The following is an 18,690-nucleotide window of genomic DNA, read 5'->3' as shown; positions in this document are numbered from 1 at the left end:
GCTGTTTGTGTTTGTGAGAGGCACAATGGCGGCGCCACTGGCAAAGTTCCCTCCTGGCCATGATGCCCTGGTGGCTCCGGCCTGGCTCTGGCTCCCATCGCCTTGGCCCCAACACTGCCTCATTGCTGCATCCCGGCAATGTTGTGCTGAAATTCAATCGTAAATGGAGGAATCTTGTTCCCCCACTTATACACACTTGGGCTATGGAGCCCAGCCAAGGGTTATAACCCCTTTTGAAAAGGGTAGGCAGGAAGCCAGAGGCTGCCTTGGGATGTTTTGGGGAGCCTGCAGCTGAACCAGGGGTGGTTTTCTCCGAGGCCCCTTGAGATCTACATACCCCTACCAAGTCAGAAGGCAGCTGGTGTGAAACACTGTGCTAAGGGCAATCAAGCCTCTGAGAGAAGCAGGACTGGTGGCATCCTTGGAGGGCCCTTGGTAGGGAAGTGCTGTCACTCTACCTCTGCAAAATGACACAAAGGCCAAAAGCTGCTTCCCTGAGGCAGGCAGCTTGGAGTAGCTGTCAGGAAAATGGAACTGGGTTTTGTTGTGCAAGGAGGGAAGGGACCCTCTCCAGCTAGCAGTGGACCATGGGCACCAGGAATAATTTTGGTGCAGGGGCCTCCCAGGTGGTGATTCAATGAAATCTATTTCAGGTTGATTTCAGACAGATTGTACTACTTGGATGCATCCCATAATGTATTTCCATTTGGAAAAGGGAAGTTTTTATGTCACTGCAAGAGGCATTGGCAAGACCAATCCTAACAGGTTCCTTGCACAGTGTTGTTCACCTTGTGATCCATCAGTTCAAACTCCAGATGTGGAGAATGAGTGGAATCAGGAGGGAAGAAAGAAATTAGCTTACAAGCAAAGACTAAAGCAATTTTTTCACTTAGTTGTGCAGCCGAAGGCTTGCACTTAAGTTTGTGGGGACTGCAGAAAGGTAACTATTTTTTCATAGAACATCAGATAAGAAATAAATAAAAAACAGAGGGAAGAAGAGCTATTTAAGCAAAAAGGACCAGATTTATAAAGGAAGGGATTAAAACTGGCCATGAATAAATATAAGTGGGAAATATTTAAGTACTCAGCACTTCATCCTGGTAAACTTTCCAGTCAGGCTAGTGGGGGAAAAAGCCCCAAAGTACTTTCATTCTGGAATGGGATCAGTTCTTGGAAGGGACAATGCGACGTGACAAACTGCAGTAGCAGAGTGCTGGGCCAGATGCAGGGCTTCCTCATGGTGTGAGGCTCCTTGTTCCTAAACAGGAAGCAGGTCAGGCAGATCTGCTTTCTCTTTTGTTTGGGATGAACCAAAATGCAATTCTGAAGGATGTCAAGGAGAACACAAAATCCCTTGCAGCTAGACTGGCCATAGTTGGATGATCAGGGTGCGGCTCAGAGAATGACTCAGGGGAGTGGATGCAGTAGAGGGAGCTCTCCAACTGTGGGTATGGGTGAAGTGAAAAAGGCAGAATGCACTCTGTCCCCTCCCTTTTCCTTCCAAATGTAAATGCAAAACTTCCCATGTGGAGCCTTGGTGATTCACTGGAACTGGAGGGCACGGGTGAGAGGCCAGTAATGATCTCACAGAGCAGCTGTATCTTACCCCAGTCCCCTCAAAAGCTACGATGCTTCTCCTCCCAGGCTGCCAATCCCTCCAGCACCACCCATGACTGTGCCATGTGCTGGCTGAGATGCAAATTACTCTTCTGTATTAAAAGTCCCAACCCAGTGTTTGACTGCAAGGCCTGAGGCTTTTATCAATTCAACTGTAAATCACAGACCCCCTGATTTTGCTTTTATGTTTCTCTGACAGGTTCAAGCTGCCTCTCGGTTTCACCATCATGGGGCTCTGGTGCGGAGTCCACCAGGAGGTCAGTGCTGTGCTCCTCACCTGCAGGAGGAGAGAGCCCTGAAAATGTTGCCTTCCTCCCCTGTGTTACCATGCGCTGCAGAAGCCTTCTTCTTCATGCTCCTACAAAACCCTGTCCTGTCTCCTTTTCCCATTTTATCCATGTTAAAGAAGGAAAATTTTCCGTTAAAATTGTACTTTCAAAATAAGGCCTTACAAACAAATATGAACAGCTAACGATGCCAATCCTTTGGTTTTGTTTTTTTTGTTTGTTTGTTTTTTTTTTTTTTTTTTTTTTTTTTTTAAGATTAGTTCTATTGCAATTTTTCATTTCTTCCACTTTTTTTCTGGCCTTGTCAGAAGATGTAAGTATGTCAGAGAGGCTTGTAATTAGTTGTGCAAAGGGAAAGGAATACTCAGGCAATGAGCATGAAGCTGCTCCTGGAGGGTTTTAAGCACTGGACAAACATGTAAAGCAGGCCCAAGTTACAGAAATTGTTTTACAGAGAAGTTAACTGTATGCAACTTTGGTTGGAATTTTCATATCCTTCTTGGAAAATGCCTGGGTAGGTGCCTTCTTTTGCATGTTTCTATGTAAATGAATATATGCAATTTTATCACTCAAAATTCTAAAAACAGCAAAGATTTCCCCATTAGTGCTGTTATAGAAACAGTAGTTTTTGCTTTGTTGGTATTTTCAGAGTATCTATGTATATTTGGAAAGCAGTTCTTAAATGGAAAAAATTCAAAGCTAAGCATGGAAAGGAATTTTCACAATGATGGATGATATTTCTAATCACTGGTAACTTCTGTGTACCTTTACTGTCAAGGTCCCATTTTGTTTCCATTTAATATCACTCACAGCTTTGCTGTGGCCTCATCAGGAGTGGAAGGGCCTGTTTATTTCATTTACTTTCTGTCTTTTGTGATGCTTTTTTAATCTCCATCAGCAACATTGGAAGCTTTTGTATGTATGTAGAGTTTTAATCCTACACCAAGAAGGCAAGCAACTATCTGCAAAACCTGACGAAGTTTTGCTTTGGGACTAGTTTTCTTCTCCACTTTTGGGGAATTATGATTTAGACCCACCTCAATGAATGATTAGTAAATGACAAGGAGGTCTTAGCCTTCAAAGAGACTATAAAACCATTTAATGTAACTGCTTTTGGAAAAAATTACTGATTATAGCATACAACAAGTCATTCCCATGGAATCTAAAGTCTCTGATTCCAGTCACCTCTGAAGCAGAAATAACCTTTTAGCTGACTTTGTTTTTGCATGTGGGGAAGGTTGTTTAGGACTGGGTTTGACTCTCAAATATATATTCTGTCCTGTTCATAAACTGAATGTACCCTTTGCAGTAATGTTTAGGAGGGAGAAGCTAAATATATGTATAAATTATGCTGAATTTAGTGAATTAGAATGATCTGTGTCCTGTATATTTTGAGATCAGCAGGACTGGGATTTGATTTCTTTACATGGGAACTTGACCTTTTGTTTGCTTGGAGGAGGTTGACCTTTTGCTCCTTTGTTAGTTTGTAAGTCTCAAACCAAACGAGAACCTTGCTTCTCTTTTAACGAAGGAACATGAAGGAAAAATGAAGCATATGTTAAAAAATGGAGATTGTTGTTGGTTAATTTTCTCGGCTAATATATCTGCTCGTGATTTAACAATAAACAGATTTAACTGATCTCTCAGCCTGTTTGCAAAATACTGTATCTACTAAAAGGCTGGAATGCTTGCTTACAGGTTCATGTCCTCAGGAGTGCCTTAATGGAGCTGCCTGCACTGAAGCAGGTGACTGTGACTGTCAGTTATTTCAGGCACAAGGAAGCAGGTGCCAAATTGGTAAGTTTTTTGGGCCAAAATTGTTTAGTGTCAGTTTTCAGGGAGATTTAGGATACAGATTTTGAAAAAAATACTGTTACTAGCATATTTATGATTACTCTATACTAGGACTCTCATTTGGCCAGTAGCTAGGAGGATTAAAATTATGTGCATTAGTGACATAGAGAAAGCAACATCAGAAATGCTTACATTTTAGCACTTGGGCTATGATGATACATAGATGCCATAGCAGATAGATCATTGTCTAGTTTATCAGTAGCCAGACAGATTTTTTCTAAGTTAGTTGAACAACCAAAAAACCACAGCATTTGTTCTAATGAGCAGCGGCTTATTGCAATTTAAATTACCCACTATTTAAATACATTAGTTTCTGGAATCTTCTGCGTGTAGGGATCAACAAGAATCGTCTTCTAGGATGTACAGAATATCTAAATCCCTTGCCTCTACTTGTAATTAAAATGTCTTCACTGAAGCAAATAAAAAACTTAACAATGGTTGCACATGGCTAAAACTGCAGATTTAAGATTGAAAAAGAGTACTGAGTTTATTTAAAGTTGAAGGCGTAAGTTTATCTTTTGTACTTGCTATGTATTTTCTTTATAAACTCTTGTTTCCTCTGAGCTCCTACTTTTGTAGATGCATGTGACACCTGTCAATTTTTGATGACCATGCTTCTTGTAAACTCAGTGTATTTTCTCCAGTACCTAACACTGGTAAGGACCGAGATGGGATTTGCAAATCGTGGGGACAGTATAATTTTGAAACATTTGATGGCATCTACTACTACTTCCCAGGAAATTGCTCCTATATATTTGCAAAAGACTGCAGTACTCTGGAACCCCAATACACTGTTTGGGTAAGTATGTACATATGTAAGTAAGTACATACACTAGAAGTATGTAAGTAAATATAAAAGTAAACAAGTAAGTAAAATAAGTAGAGAGACAATAAATGTATCAAACTGGGCATTAATTACTTAAATATAAAACTGTGGAAATTTGGAAAGCTTCTGGAAATGCCTAAACCTACATGCAGTAACTCAAAATACTGATGAATAATCAAAAGAGTCAGCATATTAAAAATAGCATTTCCTACTCCTCCTGTCCTTGATGGGAATTCTTCTCTCTCCCTTCTGGGAGGAAAAGTGGGTCTTAAAGCAGACCTCAGAAACTTCACTACGCTTCAGATATCAGATTGTAATAAAACCCACTGAGTTGCTGAGTGAAGTGCAAACAGCTATCACTTGCCTATTAATGAGGAACACAAATGTGCTAGGCTCTGATTCACAGCTATTGGCATGCTACGAGGATCTGCCTCCTTGGCCAATGGGATTTGCTCCCCCACCCTGTCCCCTCTAGGGATTTGCATTCTAATTTTGGATTACCTCTACGTCATGCAGAGAAGATTAACAGCTCAAAAGCTTTCATCTTGACCTATGTATGGAAGGCACTCTTTTTAGTAGTTTCTTCAAATTGCTGAGTATCCATGGTTAATGACTTTGGGTCAGGGGGAGTTCAAACCTATACCCTCTTCGAAGAGAGATGCCCTGTTTGTCAGACTGGGTGGTTATTGTGGGGAGAGGATATAAGCTCATTATATTACCTTATTCAAAATAGTTGGGATTTGGAGCCGATTGGGCAGGGAAGAAGAGACAAGAAGTATCCTAATTCTGAGTCCATGTAGGTCCAGTGGTCGTAGGGATGAGGGCAGATCTAGGTGCTAATTTCTGCTCTGAGGACTGTTTTTCATTTATAAACAGACGACCTCTTTCTCGCTCAGATAACAGCACTTAGTGAAGATAAATCTACCATTAGAACTGCCATTTCTACCTACTAAAGTTACAGAGAGATGCTGTTACACCCTTCTTTCACAATTTCATTTTGAATATTTGGATTCTATGTGCAGCTGTGACCTCTTAGAGGTTCTAAGAAAGTACTATAGCAAAGTCCAAGATTATATTAAAATCTAGAATCAATATGTCAGTGGATTCCAGTGGCTCTGGAAAGCGAGAAGGTTCCATTCAATTACTGGAACAAATGTAATATTTTACTAAAAACTGAAAATGTTTACTCAGCAAAGTCATAAGTAATGTGACACTGTAGACAGACTGGGCAATGGAGAGACAAAAACCTTGCCAAATCCTCACATTATGGTCCTTCTGGCTCTAATAATCCACCCCTCAAGAGGAGAAGAAAACATAAGAATTATTTTGATTTTCCTTTATTGTTTTTCTGTCTTGGGTTGGTTTTACATAGAAGCCATCTGCCAGTACTAATAATTTTTATGTTGTCTTTAATTACGATTATTTTTATACATGTAAAAACTCTTAATGATTTTCCTGGTCTAGTTTATTTCACCTAAAGAAACAGTAACTGATTTTTACTTCCAGGATTTAGTGTCAGTTAAGGAAGATTAATTCAAGTATTCATTAGCACTGTATGTGTTTACTCACAGATATTTTGTTCAAAACAGTTACCTTTACAGCCTCCATCACTATGTTGGTAAAATGTTCCCAATTACAAATTTATTTAGCTTCACAGCACTGTCAAGTAAACTGGTGATGAAATTCCCATCCTTCTCAGAGAATGATGACACACACAGTAACATTAAGTCATATTTGAGCTATCTAAACTCTGTCTACGTTTTAATCTGGGTAACGATCGGCATCTAAGATTCAAAACATGTTTCCCTCTCTCTTCAGTGATGTCTAAAATAAGCTCACAGGCTTTTGAAGCACTATAGGACATTCTGCAGGTTTGGGTGGCTCATTCCCTCTGAGATTTACGAAAACTGTGTAAGTTTTGCTCAAGCACAAACCCACAGTTTTCAAGACCTGAGAGTACTGTATTCAAGTGAGATAAGTTGATATGTGACTAAATCAACCCCCTGGCTCATTATGCTATATATATAAAATGACGAGAAGCACACTTCAGAAAAGTCTACCCTTCTGCATTAGTAGGGCTGAAAAGCCAGTGCAAAATGGATTTTAACAGATCCATGTAAACTAGATGCCTGCCATAATCTGCAGGAGCACTTCAAAATCTCAGGAGATCCTGAGTGGTTTGGGAAGGCATGTTGTGGTTCAGCTGGTATCAGTCTCAGGTGGCAGTGCTGCTATTACACTGAGGTTCTGTATTGGTTTGTAATCCTGTTTTATAGATCAGACCTCTAGAAACAGAGCAATAGGGGTGTTTCCTTAGTGCAAGTAACAAGCTCCTACTTTGGCCACTATAAGCTAGCTCACTACAGTGTCTCTGAAGTTCGTCAAGCATACAATACCTGTCTCTTTCATCAAGTATTTAGACTACTGGCCTGTGATGCTATGCACTATTAAACAGTTACTGTATTTCTCAGCAGTATTGTTTAGTGTGAACTTTGAGTTTTGTGTATCTTTGTAATTGTGACTGTAATATTCTAGGTATTTATTTGTAAAGCTCTTCCAGTAACTGGAGCATAAAAATGTAAAATATCATATACAAATTTAATAAAAATGGTGTGAAATTATTGAAGACAAGCATTTATTCTTATTGTGTGTCTATTTTTTCTCTCAAAGGTTCATAACAGTCCTCACTGTTATGGCTCAGTATATACTTGTCATAGGTCCATCAGCTTATTTTTTTCAAACCAAGAAGAAATAATGATTTCAGGACATGAAGTAAGAAAAAATGGAATCAGGTGAGTGTTCTAATGGTGGGTTTTAATATTTTATTGCAAAAAGATAATGTGGAGTTTGGGAAATTGATGCTGCTTACACAATCCAGATAAATTAATTTGATCTGTATCTTTATTGATCCCTTGCTGTTCTATACGGGGGCTGACAGAGCTCTAGTGTGAGCAGATGTAACAGTACTGATAAAATACCTGAGTAAGAATAGAATACACTCCCTGCATTAGCTGTGTTCAACTTCTCAGCTGTAACCTGTAATTATTCATTCCTTCTTTGTACAGACAAAGTCTGTGTCAGGCAATCCTAGTTAATCCCTGGTGCATCCTGATACCATTTTGAACAAGGCAATTATTATTTATTCTTGGTAGCTATAGCTAATATAAGACATGATCTTCTTCTAGACAAGTCTGAATTGGTTCAAAAAAAGATCTTAAGCTCCTCTGGGGCAAAAACTCCACAAAACATCTCTGAGGTACAGCAAACCTCCAAATTTACCTTTTCTTTTTTTTTAATAAGCAGAAAGATGTGCCTGAGGCTATCAGAAGTATATTTACTGGTTGATAAAATACAGAAAATTTAAGAAAGTTGTTGAGGTGCTTTTGCCATCCCCCTTGTAATGCTATGGCCTTTAGTATCTGAGAATGATAGCTACAGTGATACTGTTCAACCCAACAGAAGCAACTCTGGAGGATTAAGATTAGATCTGTGCTTATTGTTGTCCAGTGGTCTTTCAACAAAGGAGGAAGAGCTACAACTTTTTTGTCAGTGGTGTTTTCTGTACTGCAAGTTCCTCCATTTACAGATGTCTAACCCAGTGATGACCCAGTGCCCAGAAGGGCTGCTGGTGGTCATAGCACCATATAGCTCCTTGCCCAACGCAGCATGCTTGTGAACTCTAGAATTCCTCAATGCAGTGTGCCAGGCTTTGAAAGTAAGGATGCATTATTCTTTCAAGCTTATAATTGGTACAGCTGATAGGTGTATACAACAGAAAGCACTCATTTTTGATGGTCGATACAGAGGATTAAACAGAAGATAGTAAAAACATGGTGAAGAGTTGAATGGAGTGACTGCGTACACCCAGGAAAAAGTGTTTGTTGGGTTAGCAGGTGATGTTTTATGTCGTATTTTTCTAGCATGAACCTCACCTCATCTGAGATCTTTGATGTAGACTATATTTTTCCAGATTAATATTGCCTCAGACAGTTGGAAATGCTTTCATTGAGAGACTGGCTGACTATATTCTGGTGAAGACTACCTTTGGTTTTTCTCTTGCTTGGGATGGAAACTCTGGTATTTATATTAAGTTGACAGAAGAGCATAAGGGAAAACCTTGTGGCCTGTGTGGAAATTTTAATGGCAATAAATATGATGACCTGATACTTCAAAATAGTAAGTAAATAGCTTACCCTTACTTTGTGTGAACAGTTTCCATGTTCACTTTAAATACAATGCTTATAAATATCATGCTGTAAAAGGGCAGTCCTGTTTCACTTATTTCAGGAAAAAAGTGTATCTGCTCTACTTTGCATCTTTAATGATGAGGAGAAGGAAAAAGGGAACAGGTCCTAGTTCAAGAAAGTATTTATATATGCATTTAAGCTTCTTGCTCAGCAAAGCACTTGTGGTATGTTTATCCTAGCTGACGAAAATGCCTTCAAACAATGAATAAATAAACAAATGTTTATGGTTTTCTCTGTGTTTAAAGATGGAGGGAAGAGCACCATCTCGAGTTATTCCTTTATAGCAACATCACAGAAATCCTAGTTGAAATAAATACATTTCCAAGCTGTTTCCAGGGAGTTCCTTGTATCTCCTGGTTGGTATGGTGGACTATGGGCCTGTGACTACCCTGTAGGATGAGGAGCTGCTTTGTGCTGTGTCTGAGGCAGAGATGAGTTTTTAAACTTGTATTCTGTATCTTAGGTAGGGAATACTCCATGGGGACTTTTTTCCTACTTGCAACTAATGTGAAAAAAAAAAAAAAAAGAACAAGAACAAGCTTGAAAATATGAGGAGGATTTTTCTCACTCTTATAAAAACAAAATAAGATTATCTTACTGTTACCATTAACTGCGGGAGAATCTAGTCCCATGGCTCTGCATGTTCTTAAGTCACAAAAGGTATCCCACTGTAACTTTTTTTCCCATTTTTTATGGTTGGTAATGGAGATTTTAAACTTTCTTAGGGAAGGAAAGTTTGCTGTACCTATCTTTGCAGAATCTTTAAAAATCTGCCTAAGTATAAATTTTTCATAGCTTTTTTGCCATGAGAGCAGTAAGTTTTCTGCAATAACTTCTGCACACCAGAGTACAGCATGTTTAATAAACAGTGTAATCTGCTGATGTATAATAATAGAGAAAAATAATATTTGGAGGAAATAATGAATTCAAATAATCTCTAAAAAATAGTAATTTCGGTATCTTTAAATGTATTATCTGTTTTAAAAGATTTCCAGCTCATATTTGTCTTCATTTTCTGAGCTAAATTTATTCACCATCATAATTTCTTCTAGCATTTTTCTTTATCAGAAATGATAGCATTATTGCACTGTACAGCTGAGACCCATATGAATCACTTTAATCATGAACCAGTTGTATAACATGGTGCCTTGACTCTGCAAATGCAAGCACGAAGTTCTGAGATCTTCATGAGAATAGATTGCTAATTCAGCTCCCTTCCAAGCTGCAACATTTTCCTAAGAGTTTCTATATCTTATCAATCATTTGATATCATGATTTATCTCTCCCAACAAAAGTACTTCCCTGAGTAGTGTAAAGGTAGCTCTTACACCTATCTTGAGTCTTTCAGAGTCCAAATGCTCATTATTTGTAATGCTCAAATACATAAGTTGCTGTGAGGCATATAATATTCCTTTTCAAAGTACAGTTTAAAAACAAACTCATTTTCTGTTTCCTTATCTTCACCTTTAATGCCATCTTTGTATTGCTTTAATATGCAAGACTGTGTCTATATATCTATGTGTCTATGAACTGTTTCAAGGACAGTGATTTTATTTTGTGGTATTTTTTAAAGACCTAGAAGTTTTTTTCAAGCTATGTCAAAATGTACATAAAATATTTTTAATGTTTTTCTAGAAGCAGAGTTATATCAATAGGTTCACCTCTGGATCAAACCCAGCCTTTTATGTTTGGGAAGGGTTTTCTGCATAAAGAAATACTCTGTCAGAGTGGAAAAAATATTTTAAGTCTGCCTCACTCTTAAGTAAAACAGACTGATGGTTAGGATGTTATTGTCATTTATTTGTGGAGATCCAAGTATATGTATCTGATTAGTGTGCTTTGTGGCTTTCCACACTGCAAGTGTCCAACTTTGTACCTCTTGTGCTAGAAGTTTGATTAAGTTTTATATGGTACAGCTCTGGGAAAAAAACCCCTCATTTCAATACCTTGTCTCCTAGTCATGCAACGATATAGATAACCACAGCACAGATACCAATTACTACAAGGTTCTTCAAAGTGGAGGCAATATACCCTTTCTAACCTAATTAAGAATATAGAGAAAATGCAATATTTAGTTCTTGCTGCAAGTATATGGGATTTTTGTGTCTGTTTCTTTACTGCCAACCTTTTTGTATGTTCATGTATCTAACCAAGCCTGTTGCCATGACTTCCAGTCATGCATCTTGTTTGTTAATTCTCCCATGCTCATGCTGTGAGGAGAGCTGGGCATATTGTGAATGTGTGTTGTAGGGCTTTTCTGCATAAGGGAAAAGGAGGGAGATAATAGCACTAAATGACCTTTGTGAAACCTGATGAAAGACTTAAATTGCTTCAAAGAAATGTATTTTTTCTTAAGTATTCAATGCCTTACACTTGTCATTATCTGTATATTTGTTATAAAACTATCAGTGATTGCACTTAAAAAACCCCAAGCCAACACTTTGTCATGTATTTTTCAATCTTTTTATTTAAATGTAGTATAAAATACAACCTGAAATTAAAAAAAGAAAAATATCACTTTTCTTTACAACTCGTACTCTGAAATCATCTGTAATTGAGGTAATGAACACATTGAAAAATGATTAAAGATTTCAAAGCTGTCTTACGTGTTTGTGTTGACAATTTTTTTTATTGTTGCTCTTTCAATGTTTTCATGCAGTAGGTGAATATACAGAAGACATTGCTGAATTTGCAAATAGCTGGGCTGTGCAAGCCTCAGATGATATAGCTTGTGTCCCTATTGCCTCAGATTTTTCCAGTCCTTGCTCAGCCGATGCAGAATCCACTGAGGTAAACTTACCATATTTTATATGTATACACATAGATACATGCATATACATGTAAATACACAAATTTCCTTAATCTTCACTGCCTACTGATGGTAAAAGAATCTAACAATATACACAATGTTGAAAAGACCTTAAATGCATTGAGACTTTGAAAAAGGAGATTCAGATCAGGGCTGTTGCTAGGGAGTCCCTGATGTTCTTCATATGTTTAGCTTAAAAGTACAAAGGCTCAGGTGGATGTGCCAAGTGGCACCAGTCTGCTGGCAGAGTTCTTCATTACTGCATTAAACTTGGGTTCAGTTTCCAGTCCTGGCATCTTATAACTCATTATCTTAGCAATTGTGAAATAAGGCAGAAATAGCTGCAGGTCAGCTCCTGCATTGATACAAAATGCTTTTCTTTGTCATTTCACACTTTTTCATCCCACCTGGTTTAGGACCAGCATGCAGTCAAGCAGGCCTAGGCAGAGAGGACAAATTTTAGGAAGAATAATGAAAGAGATATAATAGTAAATTGAGACTGCACAATGCTCAAATTTTAATGGGGATATAAAGGACCTTAGACTAGGGAAACAAAGAAGAATGATGCCTGTTCAGAAAGGACTGGCTAACTTTCATTTACTGATTCTCCTTAATGCACAGGACATATTCTTCAAGTGCCAAATATTCCTACAGTTTCCTTTTCTTGGCTGTCATGAAAGCATAGATCCGTATTCTTATATTTCAAGCTGTATGAATGATCTTTGCAGGTAAGTACTGGCATTCTTGTGTATTTAATCTTGACACATGAAATGAATGCTCACTCTTTTGTGTGAGACCAGAATAAAAGAACATTGAAGGAAGTTAGGGAGAACTAAGTTCAAAATGAAAGAGATGGAGTTTCTCAGGGGGTGATTTTGTGTGGGAACAAAGGGCACAGAACCAGCCTGACAAGGAATATTTTGATTGCTAAGGGCTTACATAGATTCAAGGAAACACTAGAAAAATAAGTGGAAGATAAATTCATGGAGAACCACTCATGACAAAAGATGAGCTGCTAATCACAAAAAACCCATGAAACTTGTATCTGGAGTCCCTGAAACAGAACTGTATGAAGATGATACTAGGGAGAAATATCATCAATACTGGAGAAACTGGACCATTTGTCAGACACAGCTGGACTGTTTTTTCATGAGTAACCACTATCGTTCAAATTAGTAGAATTTTTACAAAATGGTTCCATATATTTAAATTCAGAGTTGGCAAAAGAAATTCAACTCTCATTTGCTTTGGTGGGAGTCACACCCCCTCAGCTGCTGGCATTGTAGGCAACCTGGTATTTTTTCCTTAGCTCTCCAGACTCCTGATTAGTTCTTGTCATTCAAGTTAAGATTGTACTCCAGTAATTGAATAGATAATTGAGCAATGTGCCACTTTCTTTTTAGTAAGGTTTTCAAATTAAGATGTAGTTGTCACAAATAGGAGGATATTTACCAGAGTATATAATTCTCAGAGTGTCACCGGTTTAATCAAAAACATACAGAAAGGATCAAAAGACTAAACATAAGGATCATTCAGTATAATCCATTAAAACTTGTTAGTTCAATTCTTGATGAATGTTTAGTTTTCTGATTTACCATTGGGTCAAGATGGAAGAATTTGTGTTTGTAGGCAAACATTAATGTTGCTCAGAAAAGAGATGAGTTGCCTCTGTATGGTCTCTTTGTAACACATGAGTTTACTGTAACTTTTGAAGAGTAACAAAACCCAAATTTTTCAAATAGGATATTGAATCAGTGCTGTGGTGTTAAGGAGGGTTGGATTTTTGTCAACAATCTGATGTGTGTTGATGTGAATTTTGTGAATGTTAAAAACCTTGAAGTTTCTGTGTCTCAGAACCTCATTAATTTAGGCTTATTTTGTTTATAAAAGAGACCTCTTTTCTTGAGGCTTAGTATCAGTTTATTAAGTCCTTTGTGTGGCCATAGTATAGGCCAAGTATTCTTTCTATTAAGACCCATTTAATTGGATTAGATAAGGAGAGTTGGAGAGACTCTGATCACTGTAACAAAGAGTATAGTGGTGTTTGATTTGATAACAGATGTGTTGAAAGCAGAATACAAACACAGTATAACGTTCTTAAAATGATTAATTTTGAAAGCATGATCTTGTGTGCTGAGAAGCAAATTTAGTTGATCTGTCATAAACATGCTTATAATAGAAATGTCATGTTATGACTAGTTGATTTTGGCAACAAATCTTCCACAGTGAATGATAGGAGCTGTTCGGCTTTCAGAGTAACAAAAGTTTGGTGGTGTTTCACCGTATGTGACTTACATCTGAATAAAATTTGAACTTGCCTAAACATTAATGAATGTCTTTTTACTTGATTCTGGTAAAAATCCACCATACAGCTTCTTCTGTATAGACTAAGGCAGAAATCTTGTCTTTGCCCAAGGCTGTGCTGTAAATCCCTGAGCCTGTCCATGGTATTCAGCGGATATTCTGGCTCTGAGAATTTCAGCACAAAAGGAGTCGACTAATAAGGTTCTTGTCATCGAAGTTCAAGGCAATTGGAGACTTGAAATTCTTACTTGAACCAGAATGTCTTTTATCAGTGTAGGTCAGAGTTTCTACATCATGCAGGAGGGAGAGGCCTGAGATGGGGATCTTGAGACTCTTGAGTTGTCCATTGTCTTCACGAAAAGGTCCTGTTTCTCTTTCACTATAAGCGACACTTTTTAAAAATAATAGATTAGTGATTTTGTTCATTGTGGCAATATTAAAATGAAATAACTTTTTGTGAGATCAAATGACAAAACCACAATGGTGTATTCAGTGTAGCTTGTTCCTTTTTACATTTTCCCTGGGTGCCTTTATGACTGAGTGGTGTCAGCTATGTGTGAAATATCCTGTGCCATGTCACATGGCAGGAATCGTAGATGGGATTTAAGTTCCTTGATTACTCTCTTATTTTATCATTTCAGAGTGGATGATGATGAAACATACTGCAGGGCAGTGACAGAGTACGCTAGAGCATGCTCTCACGCTGGGTCCCCGGTGCGGGACTGGAGGGATGACTTTCCTGCCTGTAGTAAGACTCTTTAATAAAGCATACTGTGTGACCTTTGAGCTATCCCATGTATTCAGTTCAAATAATTTCATCTTGGCAACATTTGTCTCTGTAGAACTCAAACCTGATACTCAAGTTGATCAGCCAGTTTCACTCTTGCTGGCAAACAATGAAGTCCATGACTTGCTAGAGGAATATTTTAATTCCATTGTGGTATGGTTTAGATCCTTACAAAATTCATGTGTCTGTGGATTGCTTGAAACATCATGTGCGCTGATCATATTCTAGGACAAAGAACAAACATCTTTCAGCCTCTACTGGCTATAACACAATTAATGCAGTTAATGCAGCTCCTTCTTATTATCACTACCACCCATCAATTGTAGCTCAGTCTCATGCACAAGGCTTTGAACTGGCTGAGATATGAGCACATTTCCCTGTCACAAAGCCTATAACTTATTTTGGAGAGATGCTATAAAAATTTGCTGAAGAAAGACTTAAATATTTATGAGAGCTTCACCATAGTTAATCGGTTAAACCTCCTCCAAAAACATCCATTGTACTTGATCTGATTAACTACCTCTACCAGAAGAGCTGCACAATGCTTATTTGACAGAAATGGGTTTTCTAGCATGGAAAGAGAAATTGCACTAATGTTCAATATACCGTGGGGTTTTTTTAGCTGAGAAGTGTGAAGACACCTTTGTTCACCGTGACTGTATCAGTTGTTGTCCACCAACCTGCACATTTGAAAAAGATTGTCTTGGCAGCAACCTGCACTGTTTAGATGGCTGTTACTGTCCAGATGGTAAATATTATCAATATTATTTCAAAAAATACATGTAAACTTAGTATCCAATATCGTAATGAAGCCTATATAGACTGTGCTTAAAATTAAAGCCTGAAAACTATGAATATTGTAAATTCTGCCGGAGCTGTTATTGTCACTGTGATTCTGTCCTTTATTCTGTGCTATTGCCTCAGCATGCAATATCAGTTAAAATATGGAGCCATTACTAATGCTTCCTGCAGTAAGATATTGCACAGATTTAGTCTCCTTTATTTGAGTTATTCAAAAATCTATAGAAATTTTGCTTAAAGAGAATGTGTCATGCTCTGTACAAGAAACTAAAGTTTCTGAGACCTGTACTGAATAAAAATTATTGACTGGACTATGAACCATCCTAGTTCTAGATGGACTAAAGATAATGAGATTTCAGAATATTTTCATTTTTGAGTCTGTGCAGTTCTATATGCTTAAGTCAGAGATTTTTCATAAACCAATGATTCAGAGTGAAAACTTGTTTTTAGGGAGCTTCACTCTGAGCTCTCTGCACTCACTGGGCAATTGTTTTTGCTGGTCCTTGTTTAAGATTGATGACATCACCTTCTGGCAGATTGGAATGTTTGAGTCAGATGGGGAAGTGCAGCGATTTGGAGTTTGTTAATTTGTTTTATATCTCATTTATTAACTTCTTTCCCAATAGGTCTCATTATGGAAAATGGAACTTGTATCTCTTTGTCAAGTTGTCCTTGTATTTATCATGGAACTGCTTTTCCTGTAGGCTCAAAGATTGAACAAGAATGTAGCAACTGGTATGTGAAAGCCTGTGTGTTTCATCTCTCTGTGGCTACTGTCCATAGTTAGTTTAATATTGTAGTCACAGTTACATTTTAAATAATAGTTACCATCTACGTTTTACAGTCTGAGGCCTGTGTATCACTAAAATATACAGGTTATTCTGTGTGAATTCAAGGTATATTAATTAACTCAAAGCTACTTATTTTGCTAGAGATCAGAACACTATTTCTGTGTTTTGTGGTTTTTCTTTTCAGTGTTTGTGTTGGTGGCATTTGGAACTGCACTGATCATGATTGTCCAGGTATTTGTATTTCATTACTCTTTTTTCACTTCATAGCAAAAATTATAAATTTTTCTGAAGACAACAGAACCATATATAACCCAAGACTTTTGGATGCTAATTTAGGAAAGATTAGGCAGATGGATATTGACAGTAGCTGTGGGCCAGCTGGAATGAAGCTGTTAATTGCCTGACAATACTCACCCTGCAGTTTCCCACTTGCTTCCCTACCTCAGTGTGCTACATCCACCTCTTGTTTTCTGTCTCTTGTTTATGCTCAGTATTATTTGCCACAGATGGTGTGTTTTTACTGTCTGTGCAGTACCTGGGCTAGGTATAAGGATCTCCTCACTTCTAGGTGCAACTTTAATGTATGTGATAAGAAAACCATCATTCTGATGCTGTGTGCTGCATTTTCTCTCTCTTAATAGCAGTTCATGTTTGAATAATGATACTTATCTTTAAAGATAGCATGTCTCTGTAATGAGTTACACAGAGGAACATGCAGCAGGCAAGTGGTGAAACTTCCTTGATAGTTCTGTACCTCAGACAAAATTATATTATGAAACTTCTGAAAGAGAGATTTTTTTACAAATTATGGAGCCCCCTTTGAATGAGGTAATAAGGCTTAAAAATTTCTAAGCAAGGCTTGACACTGTGGATCTGTCATGTAAAACAATTGAGATTGAGAACCACTCTCTATGTCCTGTGTGTGTTGTGTGCAGACGTGGGGGGTTAATTATGACTATTTTGGTCTGGCCCTAGGAACTGAGTTGCTGTTAGTAGTGGGAGCAGGTTAGATGTGCTCCCACAGAGCACCTCTTGCAGCTAAAATGAATCTAGTTCATGTGCTCTGATGCTACCCTATGGTGTGATTGAAAGTGCAGTAAGTGGGGATGAGCTGGAGACTTGCTTCTGCTGTGCATTCCTGATTTGAACTGGAAAAAAACCCCAAAAAGGTGTGCCCTGAGGACAGACACTGAAACCTGCATCTTCTTCATACCTGTGGTAACAAGCAGTGCCATAATACCTAGAAGGATGGAGAAAGAGGCTTGTCCTCTTTCATGCTGAGTCATGGGAAAAAAAAGAAGATTCTAGGATACTTCTGAATAATAAAGAGATAAATAAAGTAAATAAGTAAATTTTTATTTATAAAGTATTAAAGAGAAAAAGTCTTTTGTATTTTTGTCAAAGGCATCTCATCTATTTAGAACCAAAAGATGCTGCACATGGATGTGTTCTTTATGAGATGGTATCTGTTGCAAATAGGTGTCTCTAGCATAATTTGTTTCTAAATGCCATTATAGCTACATAGATTAAAGTTAGCCTGGGTTATATGCTTAGAAATCAGGAGAAAGTTTTTTTTTTCTCTCTTACATAGTTTGCAGACTAATGATACATTCTTGTGGAAGTGAACATTCTTTATCCTTTTTCTCTCAAGCTGAGTGCTCCATCACAGGCAGCTCTCATTTCACAACATTTGATGGACGTCATTTTACCTTTCTTGGGATTTGCCAGTACATTTTGGTAAAAGGCACTGGAAAAAACAAATTCACAATCACTTTACAAAAAGCACCTTGTGGACAGGTAAGCCATTTCTTTTTTTTTTTAGTGTTGAAAAAAACAAGTCCATCCATATTTCAGGCAATCTTCTAGGAGTTCTACTGTAAACTACTTGGTTATGTTAAATAGAAAATATAAACTGAAACAATTTCACAGATTTTTTTTTTTTTTGTAATTGTTTGTGTTGCTACATGTTGTATTGCCCTTTGGAAAAGCTGTTGCAACTTTACTGAGATCAATCTAAAGAATTACTCATCTATGCATATTAAAGTTGTATAAACTTTAGTTATGGTACCAACAGATGTCAGGCTTTGGAAAAGCTGCTGTTGGCATCACTGTAGGTTTAATACATCACTATTTAGGCAAGACTTTTATTTTTTTGTAGCTTTAGATTTTTATTTGATATAACATAACATATTTAATTTGTTGGAACAATGCCTTTTAGAAATCTATGAGATTAGTCACCACACATACTTGTTTGAAAATATTTTGGCAGACATTCAAAAACAGGCTTTAGGAATAAAGGTGCTTATAAAAAGTACTTACCTGTGAGAATGGATTTAATGAGGCTATTAGGCTCTCAGGAGAAGGGGC

At 37.6% G+C, this 18,690-nt stretch overlaps 1 protein-coding gene across 1 annotated transcript in view; it reads left to right on the top strand.

Moving 5' to 3' along the window:
- OTOGL (otogelin like) overlaps positions 1-18,690 on the top strand; it is a gene marked incomplete at its 3' end in the record, with an annotated part of 89,755 nt that overhangs the window by 2,475 nt on the left and 68,590 nt on the right. The window contains exons 4-15 of the mRNA XM_082280353.1: positions 1,817-1,874; positions 3,603-3,701; positions 4,403-4,557; positions 7,255-7,376; positions 8,555-8,760; positions 11,491-11,621; positions 12,262-12,368; positions 14,586-14,692; positions 15,354-15,479; positions 16,159-16,267; positions 16,508-16,554; positions 17,975-18,120. Of these exons, the coding sequence (XP_082136479.1) occupies positions 1,817-1,874; positions 3,603-3,701; positions 4,403-4,557; positions 7,255-7,376; positions 8,555-8,760; positions 11,491-11,621; positions 12,262-12,368; positions 14,586-14,692; positions 15,354-15,479; positions 16,159-16,267; positions 16,508-16,554; positions 17,975-18,120 (1,413 nt within the window). The remainder of the gene's footprint in view (positions 1-1,816; positions 1,875-3,602; positions 3,702-4,402; positions 4,558-7,254; positions 7,377-8,554; positions 8,761-11,490; positions 11,622-12,261; positions 12,369-14,585; positions 14,693-15,353; positions 15,480-16,158; positions 16,268-16,507; positions 16,555-17,974; positions 18,121-18,690) is intronic.

The sequence above is a fragment of the Coloeus monedula genome (genome assembly GCF_965178545.1).
Source record: "Coloeus monedula genome assembly, chromosome: 4".
NCBI lineage: Eukaryota > Metazoa > Chordata > Aves > Passeriformes > Corvidae > Coloeus > Coloeus monedula.
Note: the sequence above shows the minus strand (reverse complement) of the source record. Positions and strands in the feature narration are given on the sequence as shown.